At 29.8% G+C, this 16,503-nt stretch overlaps 1 protein-coding gene across 1 annotated transcript; it reads right to left on the bottom strand.

Moving 5' to 3' along the window:
- Window positions 1-72: 72 nt before the first annotated feature.
- LOC107437501 (4-hydroxyphenylpyruvate dioxygenase) lies at window positions 73-15,791 on the bottom strand. The gene is made up of 13 exons (XM_043053727.2): window positions 15,562-15,791; window positions 11,819-11,845; window positions 11,018-11,080; window positions 9,486-9,633; window positions 9,180-9,262; window positions 8,995-9,084; window positions 7,613-7,716; window positions 6,742-6,819; window positions 4,850-5,012; window positions 3,650-3,721; window positions 3,367-3,483; window positions 1,811-1,933; window positions 73-414 (listed from the first exon to the last, which is right to left on the bottom strand). Exons 1-13 carry the CDS (start codon window positions 15,562-15,564, stop codon window positions 340-342), a joined length of 1,146 nt encoding a protein of 381 aa, XP_042909661.1. The 5' UTR covers window positions 15,565-15,791; the 3' UTR covers window positions 73-339.
- Window positions 15,792-16,503: the final 712 nt, after the last annotated feature.

Consider the following 16,503-nt stretch of genomic DNA (forward strand, 5'->3'; position numbering starts at 1 on the left):
AATTATTTACATTAAACAAAATGTTACTTTGTTTTTTTATTTCGTGAAAATGCTCCTTTAAATGAAATGAAATAAAGATAACAACGTAATTTATTTAAATTTTTTACACCAAGAGAAAAATTCACAATTTTTGCATCAAAGTAAAAAAAAATATTATCCATATAAATAAATTAAAGAAAATTGGGTATAAAATTGAAGCTTTTTGATTTATAGTGTTTCACTGTTTGTAACTTAATTATGTCATGATAATTTAAAACATTAATGTCATTATCATACAAAAACTATTTTATCTCATAGTATTTTATCTCCATGTCTTTTTATCAATTTGCTTTCTAATTATTACAAATTTCCTCTTTCTGCCTGGTCCAGCTCAATAGCTTCAAATAAAGCTTTGAAGTTCCCTGCTCCAAAACCCTAATGATTAAAATAAATTCAATTGATTAGTGCTCATATACATATTTAAACATAATACATAATATAAACATATTTTCAAAGGCTGATTTCAGCAGTTTTGATAGTTCTATTTGCAATATATTTGAAAGTAGTATAATTCTTTTTTAAAGTTCTAAACTTCATATAATTTTTTTAAGTTAAGTTTTTAACTACAAACAATTCTTGCAAGAATAAGAAAAAATCTGAAAATTTTATTCAAATCCAATTTTAGATTTCCAAAAAATGGATGCATGTTAGCTATTATTTTTTAAGAAGTGTTATATTAAATTTAGATTTTTCCATAAAGGAAGTAACATTTCAATAATCCATATAAATTTAAAATTTTTAATTGCTATAATTTTCTACATTTTCATTTGCTTAATTTAAGTTAGTTATTAGGTAATTCTCCTAGTGTATCAAATTAGTAACTTGTAATATAATTTAAACTATTTATTGCTATATTAATTTAAGGCATTATTAAAACAGATGTGTTATTGCTCATTTGTTCATTTTGAGTTACAGAACCTTAAATTATAAATTTTTCTATCTTGTCTAATTTGTGATGTTCTCTGTTTAGCTGCAAAAGTAAGCTGGAGCTGTACTAGTTTTAAAATAATATCGAATTTACTTGTATGAGCATTAAAGTGAGGTTAGCTCCATTTTTTTTTAATAAATGAATAAGTGGAGTTGGACCTCTGTTCTGCTTTGCAATTGGAAAAAGCAATGCAAGTGTTTCACAATAGATTTTGAACTATTTCTTTCGATTTTCTATTAAACTATTTTCTTTCCCTTGCTAGTACTTGCTAGTAAGATGCGATTTTATTGGTTCCAGTATCTAATCTGAAATATGCTAGTTAATTCCTTCTAACGATATTTAAGTCACATAATCACTTCAAACCGCCGAGCAAACACTTCCACACCGTTTATTGCTCAAGTGGGGATTTTTTTCCTTCACGAAAGGATGTCTTTAGTACGGACAAAGTCTAAAGAAGAATATCAGATAACTGATAAAAAAAAATTATTTTTAAAAAATGATTTTTTTTAAAATTTATTTATTTATTTTTTTGCAATCATACAGAATCAGCTTATCACACAGAAATGCTAAATACGTAAAAATCTCAACTTTAAATTTTCGACACGTTTGTTGATTTCTTTATTACACGGCAGTATTGTGGCTGTATTGTCACCATATGTAAAAATATACATAAATTATAAATGAAATTATTTTCATTTGGAAAAAGCAATGATTTACTTAATCTGGTACAATGTTTTTAATGGCCTTAAATGTTAGGATTAATAATTGTGCAAATCATATAAAAAAATCTTAAGCTTCAAGTATATGTATATGAGTTTAAAATATACAGAGTGTTCAACTTACTTGGTGATTATGTCGTTGAATAACTTCTAAAAATAATGTAGGGCGATCTTGCATAGGTTTCGTAAATATTTGGAGAAGATAGCCATTGTCATCATAATCAATCAGTATGTTCAATTTTTGAAGCTAACAAAATGGTAAGATTTTATTACGTTTCAAAATTAAGTAAACAATTTTTCAGGAATAGTTAAATAAAATTTAATTTTACACTAATGTAAAATGTATAATAATCTAAATTTTTGTATTAACGTTTTGACAAAACCAACATATTTATGAGTTATTGCCTCCTTAATTTTAAATTTTGTATTAAATTTTTGCATAAGAAAATAAAATCAAATTTTAAGGTTTAGACATTACATTATAAAATATATATAATTAACAAGTGATAGAATGCAAAATTTAGCAATACTCTATTCAGAAGCATGTTGCCCACCATTGTCTTCCAACATCTAGAAGTGAAAAATTGCTGGTTAAATCATCAAATGTAATGTATGCTGAGTAATATTATGCCCATGGTAATGCTATGGTGACTTTAGGTTTGGAGACAGATGTAATAGGTTCTTTAGACCAAGGCTCTGAAATATTTTCACTGCCAAAAGCTGCAAAGATTCAAATCTGGGGATCTGAGAGGCTAAACTGTAGGGTAAAACACCATCTAGTAGTATTCATAATTTTTTTTTTCTTTCTTTTCTTTTTTTGGTAGAAAAATCTCCATAATTTTATTATGTCGCTACCCTATTTTTCTGAAATCATTTTACATAGTTTTTGATATAGACAACTCATCAATGTGAATTTTAATTAGGAACCCTCTTGTTTTTTCAATTTGAAAGTGAAAATATTGTAATATTTTAAACTCATTTTTTGGATATCATAATTAAATTTTCACTATTTTTTTTAAAAATAAAATCTGATACATAAAAATTGTTTTAAATAATAATAAATAAATAATTTAAAGCAGTAGCTTGAAAATTTTGTAAACATTGAAAACTTATCAATTTTCTACTAAAGTTTGATTCTGATTTTGCCTCATTATTAAAGGCTTCTTTAACAATCCATTATATAAAATACTTTAGTTCTAATCTGTGGATAATTTATTTTATAGTTTCTTCCAAACTTATTACGATTCTTAATTGCTTATTATTTATAATTAAGGAACTTTGTAAAGTTAATTAACGTAAGCAGGTTTTGAATTTTAGTTAATTATATTTTTCATTAATTTAGACAGTTTCTTTTATATTTTAATTTAATTTTTTTGCTGTTCATTTTCTTATACTTCTAACTTTCTGCGTGATAGTTTAGTTGTATAACAGAGAGAATTGCAGACAATTTTATCCAACGCTGTAAGTGCTGGGAAGGTTAAGAGACATCTGTAAAGTTAATTAAACATTATAATACTATCTAATCTCGTAGTTTAAAGCATTTAACTAAAATATTTTTATTTTAACTTTTTAAATTAAACTTTAACTTATCTTTTCATTTCACTTGACTTGGTGCAAGATTTAAACTTATTAAAAGACTGTCATTATAGGACAGATACACTTAAAATTAACATTACTTACTATATCCATGTCTTCTGCAATTTTTATTTTAGCTGACTTTAAGTTTTCTTTCAGAGTCTTATAATAAGTAGCAGGGATGGTAAGAAACTCCATTCCTCTCTCTCGAAGATTCGAAATCTACAAATGTTTTTATAAAGAATTTAGCATATTTATTTATTTTTAAAAAGTATTTTTTAATAATAATCTAATAATATTGTCATTTCATTTATTAATCTTAAATTCATATAGAAAACAGTCATGATCTATGTAGATATAAATTGTAAAAAAATAAAGTTTTGCTTACTGCCTTGATGATATCCTTCGTATTTAAAGCAATATGTTGAATACCTGCTCCACCGTAATAATCTACATATTCCTAAAATTTAAAAAAAATTATCTACGATCATTTTAATTATTAAAGTATTAATATACATATTTTTGCATTGTATAATGATTGCATTATTTTAAGTTTTTCAATTTAGTTAGTGCGGAATTTTATGTAGAATTGTTAAAGTTATTTCATAGTTTTTTAACATGAGATAGAGGAACACATGTATTATATATTCACTTGTTAAATGCTTCATTTAGAGAGGCAGAGAAAGAGCTCTCATTTTCGCTAACAATGTTTCTGCAGCAAACTTTTAAGGATTAAGAGTAGCAAGAGGCAGTGAATGTTAGCTAGCACTCGGTCACAGAGCCCCTAGTTCCATATAAAAGTGAAGTCTTTAAAAATAATTTTCAACCAAATTGAGCAAACCCATTTTTTTATTTCTAATTTAGTCAGGTTACAAATCAGGTTTAAATTAAGTATACAATGCTATTTAAAATACAATATATATATAAAAAAGTTTTAATGCTTTTCATATTCAAATGAAATGATGGGGCTGTGGTAGCCCAGTGGTTAGAGAATCGTACTGTGGTTTTGAGGAGGCCGGTTTTCGATCCTCAACTTGGATAAGAATGACGCGTTCGTAAAATCTGTTCAATCGAAAGTCTTGTGGTTGGTTTCTGATCAGTACCATGGGTACAGGGATCTGAGAAAAATTTCCTTACCCTTCAGATTTATGTCTAAATTAAGGAAGTTGCTTCTCAAATGAGTGGTGCTGTCATCTATCCGTGCAGTTCTGAGCTAAGACGTACTTTCATCCTTTGCGGTGCTCTCTTAAAACGAAAGGCGCTCCTTCCTGACTTAATTTGCAAAAGACCAATGGCTGGCGAGCTTGAATTGTGTCAAGTGTCAGTAGAAACAGAACAAGAGTGCTGACACGCTGTACCAGATAAAATGTGTATAAGGAAAATGCATAAACGTTTTTACTACTAGTTTTTGTGATTCTGTCTCTGACTTTAGTTTGATGATTATGAATTATTTTTTTCACCTTGTTGAGAATTTAATACTTTTAAAAATGCATCTCTCAGATTTTGATATATGCATGTTTTTTTCCGTATAAGAAAATGGTTGGAAAATGGATGGAAAAGAAAATGGTTCCTTATAATCTACATTTACCTGTATTTGTGACTTCCTCTTCCCAGGCGCAGGTTCATTAATAGGCATCTTTATTGTTTCTTCATAATTAGTTACAACAATAGACCTCAAGGCTGAATACTCTGTGTGGATTTGTTTATCGTCAACTGACCAGAAACGATGGAACATCAAGCTTTTCTCATACCTATTTCGAACAGTGCAAAATTGCATTTTAGAGTTTTATTCTAAATCTTTCTTTTATTTTTTTATACCAAAATAGTTCAACAATTAAAATATTATAAAATACTTAAAACAGTAAAAAGAGATAAAAATTCATTTGATTAACTTCGATTTTTGTTCGCTTTGCGAAAGTCGAGATGTAACACAGCATAATTCCATCATCGAATAACTGATTTTAAAAAGTGTTAAGTTATTTAATTTTGCTTAACATCATTACTGCCGTGCGAAAAATGAATCAACGTAAGGAACAAATAATTCAAATTTGAGAATTTTTTTTATATGTGGGAAGCTTTTCTATAATAAGATGATTGCAAATTTTTTTAAAAAAAAGAAGAAAAAAAATTTTAAATAATTTTTCTGAAATTTTATCTTGAAGCAGTAACAGTGTTTTTTTTTTTTCAATTTCACGGCAGAATGAAGTAAAATATCCTCATTGATAGACGGATGATAGGTTAGAATCCCCTTGTGGCCGGGCTAACCGTGGCATGTTTTCGTGTTTTTCCTCTCCATGTAACGCAAATGCGGATTAGTTCAATAAAAAAGTTCTCCACGAAGACTAGACTTATCTATTTTCTACTANCTGAGGAAAGTCATTATAGAAAATAACAAATGTCTTAGAATATCTCACAAAAAGAAATGATCCAATATTACTTAGAGCTAGTAAGGCCAAACTCTCCGCTCTTGAAGTAAAAGTGCGAGCTTTGCGCCAAAGTGACGTCACTAGAGTGACGTTGGAGGATCGGCGCGGCGAGAGATACTTCAGCATTGATAGACGGATGATAGGTTAGAATCCCCTTGTCACCGGGATAACCGTGGCATGTTTTCGTGTTTTTTCTCTCCATATAACGCAAATGCGGATTAGTTCAATCAAAAAGTTCTCCACGAAGACTAGTTTGTCCCAATGCCTGATCAAGGATTGGAACAAACTTCTATCTTGTCCCAATGCCCTTGTCTTCTGGATTGGGTTCGAAATTACAAGGCTACGAAGTACTTTAATAGTCGTAAAAATCAGAATTGGTCGGCTGCTCACGACAAAATGAAATTTCTCTGTGAGTTACGATGGATCAGGGGATAGAGCCCTTGCCTCTCATTAAGGTGACCTAGGTTCGAATGACTGACTATTACTGATCTATACGAATTCTGCTTCCGACTCGCACAGACCAGATTGGTGCGAATAGTAATCCAAGAGGATGAACAATGCATTATAAGTATAGAAAAATGAAAGAGTGGTTTGTGGGTTTCAACAGTATTTTTGACTTTAGTTCCTATTTTGGATTTCATTTTTGATCTTTTCATATCCACGACATTGCTAGATAAGAAGTAGCTATCACTTACATGAATTCTAAAATTTTCTCTTCCAATCGTCTCGTATTCATTTTATTCAGTGAAAGTAAGAAAATGTATTATTTTATTTAATATTTTTTTTAAAGTGTGTATTAATGTTTTATTGCGTTTGGTGAGTAAAGAGTTATAAAAGCTCAATACTACGTATACATTAGTTAATATTTAAATAAATGTTTATAAAACATTTCTCAAAAATTTCTCATTCTCAGAAAATTTGTTTAAAATGATCGATTTAAAGTATTATATATTAAAGAACATTCATTACCTTTTCAATTTTTATGTTAATTTAAATGTTTATGTTAATTTAAATGTCCAAAGTAACTAAAGAACTAGTGTGAAAATTCAATTACCAATCAGATACTGGTACCATCTCATCATTTGGTTGATTCCCAACACAGTGGTCCACAAAATCCAATCCTGTGATAGGCCTAAAAACAAAGTTGTTATAAAGTATGACAAAAACCTAAATGTATCTGAAATATTCAAGAATTTATTAATAATTGTTAAACTGTAAAGTTTTACAATTTTCAGATTATTAAGATCATGTTCTAGTTTTATGCAATTGAGCATATGTTTACAAATAATCAAAAATTTCTTGTGGGATTATAAAATCTTTAAGTAATTTTTCTTGTTCTTAAAAATTCCACCCTATAAAACGGGTGTAATGTATGGGTGTGGCTGAAGTCGAATTCTCGTCCATAGATGGCAGCACTGGAAAATAACAATCGCTCCCGTCTGCCTTAATGGCCGACGACAACAACAGTTCTTACGAATTAATTAAGTAGGATTTGATCTACTACGCATGCGGATTATTTATTTGTTCAGTCATATTTTAAATAATTTATATTATGTAAATGTATAATAACATATTTTATGACGATAAGTTTACGTAACTGACCACAATAGTACTTACATTTTAAAATTATGTCGAAAATTTTACCATAGCAAGTTTCTTCATTTACAAATAGAAATTCTACCGGCTACTTTTTTATCACGAGTCTAACACAATTCTCCCCTCTAGTGTTTTTAAAATCATCTCAAACATAGCAAGCTTTATCATAACAAATTTCTGTTAATAAAATCGGATTTAGGCTTAACATTTACTCGAACTTTATATTGCTAAATTTATTATTATCTTTTAACTTCTAAAAATCAACCTAAATTTCCTTTATTTTACTCTATCTTGGATTGAATTAACATATGTAATGAATAATTACTTACAATTTAAGAAGACTCTTATCTTTCAGCAGTGGTTGTTTGTAACCTGGTAAGAAAAGTCCATTATATTTTGATCTATCAGCAAATGTATGAGTGGTATCTCCAAACTGTCAAAGAAGAGTAAGATCAGTCTAAAGTTTAAGTTTATCACTTAATTCATCGAACCTTATAAACGAAATTAAAAAAAAAATGCAGAGTATGATGGATAAATATTTATTCAAATTAGTTTAAAAATTGAAAAGGTTATGGAGCATGAAAAACCTTGCTTTGAGAAAGTGCTATATAAACAATGTCTGAGGCAAAAATCTGAAACTGAGTATAGTTTGTCTATGGTAAGAACTTCCCCCGCCACAAAGTCTGAGGCCATCTGCTGCCATGGAAACAAGAATAGCGCATTTCAGGAAGGGTAGCTTTTCACTCTAGGACTAATACAGTAGACCGAAGAAAAAGATTCCATTTCTCTCACCGATCTGAGTCAAAACCTGTTCTAAAGAGTGACCCAATTCCCCTACTTGAAATAATAGTTATACCTCGTTACCATACTCACCGCCACTGGTCCAGGCGAATGGTTAGGGGGGTTCTTACTTTAGACAAACTATACTTGTCCAATAGCTGATTTCGTTATTGTTCTGTACCATATTTCAGGACATTTATGTTCTTGATAAAGCCTTCTAAAATGTATGCAGTATGCGTATCTTCTCGCTAAGTTGCTTTCTATCTCTTCGAATTTGCTCTGTTATTTTTTAACCGATTTTTTCTCGTGCATTTTACAGTTTGCGAGTCAAAAATAATGATTCCGCATTTAAATACTAGGAGTTTTTAAATTGATCTCTTTAAACTGTTCGTAGTCTTTTTAGACATTTTTTTTTTACAGCTAATAGTGGTCGTAGTTTAAAAACTAATTAAATGCATCCAGACTTAAACGTTTACACTGAATAAAGAAATAAATGCAGGTGCAACACTTATATTTCAATACAATTCTTTGTTGTTTCTTTTTTTCCCTCAAAAATTCTTATTTAAATTATAAAATCTATCTTTTTATTTTTAAAAATCTCAGAATTGAAGGACAACAGCTTGCGACAAAAGGCTTGATAATTATTCTAAATTGTCGGATAATTTTTTTTAAGCGAAGCCTCTTAGTAGAAATTTTAAAAACATTCAAACAAGAATCTAAGTATTGTTTTTAAATACGTATTTTACATATTTCTGAAATTTCCACTAGATAACAGCATAATACGCAGAAGCTTCAACCCATTTTGCATATTGCCTACGTGGAAATTGTTAAATTTTTTCCCAGAATTTTCCCTCCTGAACGATTATGAAGGATATATGGCTTATTATTAAATCCCCCCCTCCAAGCTCTTCAATTAAATTAAAATACTCACTGTCTTTACGGTAGCAAATCGTACGGTTCCGCCTTCATCTGTTTCTTCCCAGATATCTCGAACTAATTCTCCACCACGAAGTTTGCAGCGCTAAAATTATATTAATTAAAAATTAATATTCTTTTTTTTTAATCTAGTAATTAGAAAAATTCAAAATGCTTTTAAAGTGAATATTTAAAGCCTACCTTCACTATTGCATCTAAATCTTCAACAGAAAACGCTATGTCTTTTACTCCATCACCATGTTTCACCAAATGATCCCCCATTTCTAAAAAAATAGAATCATCAGCATTATTTTAATGAATTTACATCATATAGAACTTAATATTTCCTTTTATGCAAAATTTTTAACAAATTCAGATCTAAAGTAAGCGAAAAAATGATCAAGTCGAAATTTAAACATACGGTAAGGCAAAAATCTTGGTCAAAAATATAATAACAATTATTTCAAATATTTATAAATTATGAAATCAATTTCAAGCAAACGTTACCTCGATTTCCTGGGTTATATGGAGAAATAAACACAAAAATTATTTTATTTTGTTTCACAACATGAGCAGCAACTTCACGGGAGCCTGTTTCTAATCCTTTGTATGCTAATTGTTCGAATCCCATTTTAGAACAGTAGTACGAAGCAGCCTATAAAAAAGTGAAACATTAATATTATGATAATCAAGGGATTAACAAATAACATATATTTTAGTTATGAGATTTAGTTAGCTAAGAGTACAGTATATATATATATTTAACCCATTCTCCTCTAACGTTGCGTAAACGCAACAGTTTGTCGTGAGGTTAAAAAGCATCTTTTTGGAAAAAGTGATTACGTCGAAAATTAAAAAGAAAAAAAGTAAGAATGCGCTAAAAAAACAAGAGAATTGCGTAATACTAGTTGCCTTTGGCTACCAGCTTGGTCACATTTGAGAATTATCTTGTATAACATATAAACCGTAATAGTAATGAAGCCTTTAAGTTTATATGCATAACACAACTGTGTTTAAATATCTCTAATTCCTCAACCTCTCTTCCAATCATAACACCTTAATTAGTTTCAAACAGTATATTAACAAAATTTTTTTCACCGTTTAGCTGTTGCCCTCGCGGAAGTACTTTGATTTCAATTTTAACTATTTTCAATATATGTCCGCGATATTGTCTAAGTTCTTTATGCATCGAATTTTAGTAATATTTTAAAATCTGTCCGGCAGTCATTAAACCACACAAACATAAGTATGAGTTCGGGATATTTTAGCATAGTAGGCAGCAGAAGTAACAAAATTATTTCCATCTCTGCGTGAGATAGAATAGAAAACTCAGCCCAGTACTCCATTGTATACTGTACTACTTCCTCGCTCACCTCTCAAGCCATAACTTGAGTATCGACAAATATATGTTATTGCTCGAAAAAGGTAAGCTCATTCACCAATAATTGGTAATCCTATACAGGCCGGTCGGCGACTTTGATAATTTATGGGAGAAATATTAAAATTTTAAAAACCGTAAATAATACCTAACTGACCGGTTACTTCTACGTCCTATTAGAAAAGCTACTATTTATTGGTAAAAGATAGCAACTAATAGTAATCAGAAAGGTAGCAAGAACAAATAGCAGTGGTAGGAAGAGCGATTCCTTCTGTGACTCTTTTTCCAGAGGAATTAGTAACTTCTGAATACCAATAACAGTTTTAGTAGTGTATCATTTGCGAAATATGTATCATTTGTGTGTATCATTGTCCTAATTAGAATATTTATTAAGTTTTTTAAGTCGCAGATAATTTATTTTTCCCGAAAAAAAGGTAAGAGAACATGTTTTACTACCAGTTCCTTATCTTTTACAAATAAAGCAGCTTTGAACTTCCTTGAAAAACGGTCTAGTGCAAGCATGTTTAGTATTTTAACTCTTAAATAATTTTTGTGTAATATTTTATGTTTTTCAGAATTAGTCTGAAACTAACAAACTACAAATTTTCATAAAAGTATTCTTTAGGATAAATTTTGATTAAAAATAAATTATAATATTTACCTGTTTTGCATTTCCTACCCAAAAAGTAAGATGGTCAAAGTGTAAGAACCTTCCTTTATCAGGCTGGAAAAATAACAAACTAAACTTAGATATATATTTTTGCATTATAAAAAGATAATTGCCGTTTTACGTTTTAGAGCATCTTTATTAGATAAAAAATTTCACGTTAAAAACATAACGAGCAGCATAATCGACATCAACGAGAATTGAATAAACAATAAAGGCAAATACCATAATAACATAACAGTATTTAACTGTAAATTATTTATTTATTCCTTATTTAACGGTATTTATCAGAAATATTTATTAATCATCTTTGGTTAATATTATCCTCTGCTATTAATACAATACTGATTTTGATTATTATTCAAAATTAAAGGTTTAAAAAGGCTTTTCTTAAAATAATTCCTCACGTTTTAATACAAAAAAATAAACACTTGCTAAATTTAGTATTGAACGAGCGTAATTCACGCGTTCTTTAACACCGTCTGTTGCAGAAATCTAAAGGTAAAAACAATTTGCAACTCTGGATAGACAATTAATATTGTCCATAGTTAGCATAGGTATATTAACATAAAACAATAGTCAATGATGGCTGAATTTAGTATTGGATGAGCAAAATTCGTGAGTTTTTTTAAATTGGTATAAAAAAATCATGAAGGTAAAAACAACTTACAACGTTGCACAGACTTCTAAAATTGTTCACAGTTAGCAGCAAGATATTAAATGACTATTAAGATCCATTTAATTAAACTAGTTTCTAATAATCATTCTAACTAAAATGATATTTTAATAACTTACCTTTGGCCCTTTGTCTGTATAGGTCGTCTGAAAAATAAAATAGGTTAGATTAAAAAAATATTCACATGTAATAGAATTCAACTAATAGTTTCAATTTGCAAAAATCAATCTCACGAGTTTGAAAATTCGTTCCGAGAGTAAGAATTCGTGTATAACCTTAAAGGTGTTCAACCTTTTAAAGTTATAGTGTACTGTTATGCTGATTCCGAAAAAAAAAGTAATTTAGTTTTATATTTTATTTTATAACCGGCGTTGGACAACCGCCCCAAATTTTGGGTTTACGACTACCAGTGTTCAACTCCGTAGCCTTTTAATTTTGAACCCATTCCAGAAGACAAGGGAATTCCTGGATCAAGTATTGGGAGAAATTTGCCTTCGTGGAGGACTTCTTGATGGAACTGACCCGCAATTGCGTTGCATGATGAGGAAAACCACGATAACATTCCACGGTTTGTCTGACGGCAAGGCGACTCTAACCCATGATCCACTGAGGATATTTTAAGTTAGCACTGTGGTCGGTGTGCTCCGGGTGTGGAATCGACCAGCCATCGCTGGGATTTGAACCCGGTTCACCTGATTTAGAGGGAAAAAAAGTAATAAAAAATTTCGACATCATGTAACTGTAGTTAAGTTTTTCTTCTGTTCATTCGCGTAGGGGTCTAGTTGGTACCATTTTTTCTTATCGTCTGAACGCTCTGTGCTCAAGTCTGTCTTTCTTTCTTCCATTACTAACTATTTTAAAGTCAGCATCATTTACAAATATTAATTCAAAATTAAATGGCTTTATTTTATTCATAAATTTGTTAGTTTTAAATATTATTTGTTGTTGTTATGTTTTGTTAATTTACGTCGCACTAGAGCTGCACAATGGGCTATTGGCGACGGTCTGGGAAACATCCCGGAGGATGATCCGAAGACATGCCATCACAATTTTGATCCTCTGCGGAGGGGATGGCACCCTTGCTTCGGTAGCCCGACGACCTGCGCGCGAAGTCGAGCACTTTACGGTAGCACAGTTTAACGAGGACCAATACCGCACACCCTCGGTCCCTACGCAGACTGATCCAAGTGGTCACCCACCCGCACACTGACCGTAGCCAGTGATGCTTGACTTCGGTGATCTGCTGAGAACCGTGTCTTAACGATCAGTCCACTGCGGGACTAAATATTATTTGATAATTAAATTAGAGTATTAATGAAATCTCTCAAATTTAAAATGATAATGAGTGTATGAATTATAGTTATAAATAAAATTTTCCTGCTTCGTGTTTGTAATAAATATTATTGAAAGTGTTAAAATATTCCTTTTATCCATTCTACTCCAATGTTATAAATATTCCATTTCAGTGTAAGCACTATTTATTGAAATCTTTATTATGCATCTTATTAATATTTGGAAGATTATGTTAGTATTGAATTATGTGTTATTTGTCTATTGGAATAATATTATAATTGGATGAAACAAAATATGATTAATAGATGAATTTAATCTTAATAATAAATGTAAATATTATCAATAGATATTATTAGAAAATGTTAATGGACCATAAATATTATAAATAGATTATTAATATTTGAAAGATTGGATTAGTATTGGAACTATATAGGTAATATCTAATATCTAAAATTATTATATTGGAATATTAGAATTAGATGAAAAATATTATTACCAGATCAGGCAAAATTATTTAGATTTAAATTCTTATTATTTGTGAGTGTAGGTTTTATAAAAAGGAAAACTATATCATAATTAAGGGAGTAACCTCCAATGAAAATTAAACGCCGAGCGTCACCACAGCAAATAAGGATGTCAACACCTAGGCTATTGCGTCGTTGGCCAGAGCTTATATCAGCAAAAGAATAAGCTGTACTTTCTCGGAATTGGCTAACCAGTATGTTCCATTATGTTAAAGGGTGAATACACATTATTTTACTATGGTAGACCATACACTGAGGAAACAAGAGGTAAGAAAGAAGCGTGAAGGTGGCGAATTCCTATACTTTTTCATAAGGATAAGCAGAGGTGATATGCGCAACTTAATGCAAATGTATAGAAATCTGCCTCTCGTATGCCTCTTCAGTGTGTGGCCTGCTTAAATCTTATCACGAATTAAATTTCTTAAACCGTGTCCCTCTTTTGTTAGTGAAGCAAAACAGGGATGATTTTTTCCTCTACATGTTCACTTTGCTATCTTTTTCTGTTGTTGTTGCAGAAATTAAGCTTTTGAATGCAGTATTAAAGTATAATCTGATGTAACCCTTTGTGCATCGACTGGACTTCAATGCTCAGAAATAAAAATTCAGAAATTTAAAAATAGTATACTCAAACATCTGCCTAGATCGAACGCATTTCTGACGCAAAATAACACCAGTGAAGGAAAGATCACGTGTTATAACCCGATTTTTGCTGAGCTAACCATGGGAGGTTTTCATGGTTTCTCTACAAATAAAATAAGTGTTGAATTATGAATTTTAAAATATAAATGACATTAAACAAAGACATTACACTGTAACTAGGAGTAGGTAAATGAGATAACAGACAATTTTATATATAAAAAAAATATTGCAATATGTTTTTGTATGATATTTTCTGAAAGTTTAATTTTAGTTAAATATAATACAAGTATTTGTTTTAATAACTAAAACTATACGGAAGTAACAATTCTTCTGGACGAAAAATATTTTCTACTACGATTCTAGCCTTAGTAGAATTTTAAAAATCAAAACTTTCCATTTCCTTTCCATTTTTTTTTTAAAAAAAATAAAATTGATTTAGATTTTTTTTCTTCTTGATTTGCGCGTTTTTTTTCTATTTCAGTTCAAGGAGAAAAATCATACTTTAAATGGATACAAAAATGGCAATACTTTTATTTCTAGTTTACAAAAGGAATATGAGTTGTAAAAATGTGCTACATCAAGTTAAATATAGTTTCGAAAATGGCACAAGGTCCGTATGCTTCGAGAGTACACGTTTACGAGATATAATTGAGATCACGTCTGTGTGCGATCTTGTGTTGCTAGAAACAGAAAAATCTCGTTTCATATGTGATACCGTGGACCTTGAAGTAAGAATTTTCCTTCACGTGCAATCAAATCCTGAAGGATTTAATTTACTTAAGATAACCAAGCCATAGAGAACGAAATCAAACTGTATTTAAAATTTAATCAGACGATAAAAAAAAATATCAAAGAAGATGAAAGGTTCCTATGATGCATTGGGATTTACAATGTTTTGTGTGATCATTTTTGCAAATATAGTAATGTAATATAGCACACGTGCCAGTATACATGCATCGGTATCAATAAATGAATTAAATAGTAATGTAATAAAGAAAGAAGATGTTTTATTTATATCGATGTAGCAAAATATCTGCAGGAAAAAAAAAGAACAAATTATTTCTCTTCTAGATTCGACAATAAGCCGTTCACCCGTCTATTGAAAATATAATTGCATTGTTTCCAGTTTCGAGAGAAAAAAAAATCGAAAAATTTAAAGGGATTATAATTTTTTTCCTCTTTCTGTTGCAATCAGTCAAATAATGCAAAGGAAGAAAATAACAAAAAAGAATTCCGTCAAAAATTATAAGATTTTTTTTGGAAAAAGTTCCGTTCATTAGATAACGGGTTATAAGGTTATGGTATATAAATGATAAATATTTATAGTAAACATAATATAAATTTATTTGAAACGAATAAAAAAATTCCAAGATAAAATGCAAAATTAGTTATTTAGTATCACTTACCATTATGTTTAATGAAAATCCCTGGAGTTCGATCTATGCAACAGTTTTACTCAAATGCTTTGCATCAAATATCTTGCAATTTATCTAAATACCAGCCTTCCTTGTTTAAAAAAAGGAAAGAAAACATCACGCCAAAGAAATCTCATCTATCAAGAAATACATCTTATCAACTTACTTGACCAATATCAGCGTTGGCTAAGATTTCACTAAAATCTGACAGAGATGTATACAAAATAGTAAAGTATTTGATTAAATATAAATTATTGAGATAAGCCGACAGTATCACCCGTTTAAGACCAGTTCTTGAATTAAAGGTTTATCAGGAGTTTAATGTCATACGTAACTCAAAGCTGCCAATTTTTTATGCTTTTTGTGGAAGAATTTTTGTAATTTTTATGAACTGACAAATAGATAGACAATGGTAAACAATATATATATATATATATATATATATATATAGTTTTCCGATTGTGTAAACTGTAAACCAATGATTGAAATTTTATGGTTATCAATATATACTGGAATTATTTATGTGCAATGGTTATAACCTAAGAATCATATGTAAAAGCATAGATTTTGCTACAACTTTAAGTAAAATAATAAAATTTTCTTGAACTCCGGAAGAGTTGGTGAAAATTAATTAAAATGAAACTAACTGTATTTATGTATTTTTTATCACACACTTATAGTTGTTTTTCAATCTACTTCCTTGTTTTAATTTTACGTGATACGTAAAATCTTTTACTTTTTATATTTTTTCAGATGCCCATTCATATGATACATCGTCATTTGGGCAGCAGAAGGACGTATGTGTTGACCACTCTTTCAGGGGCACCATATTAGATGGATCAATGTTACCTCCACAAAAAGAACAGATAGTACAGAGAGAAGAAGGAAGAAACATCCATGACTCTGACTGGGATTTGAAACCGGGACCTTTCT

Source organism: Parasteatoda tepidariorum, chromosome 5 (assembly GCF_043381705.1).
Source record: "Parasteatoda tepidariorum isolate YZ-2023 chromosome 5, CAS_Ptep_4.0, whole genome shotgun sequence".
Classification (NCBI taxonomy): Eukaryota; Metazoa; Arthropoda; class Arachnida; order Araneae; family Theridiidae; genus Parasteatoda; species Parasteatoda tepidariorum.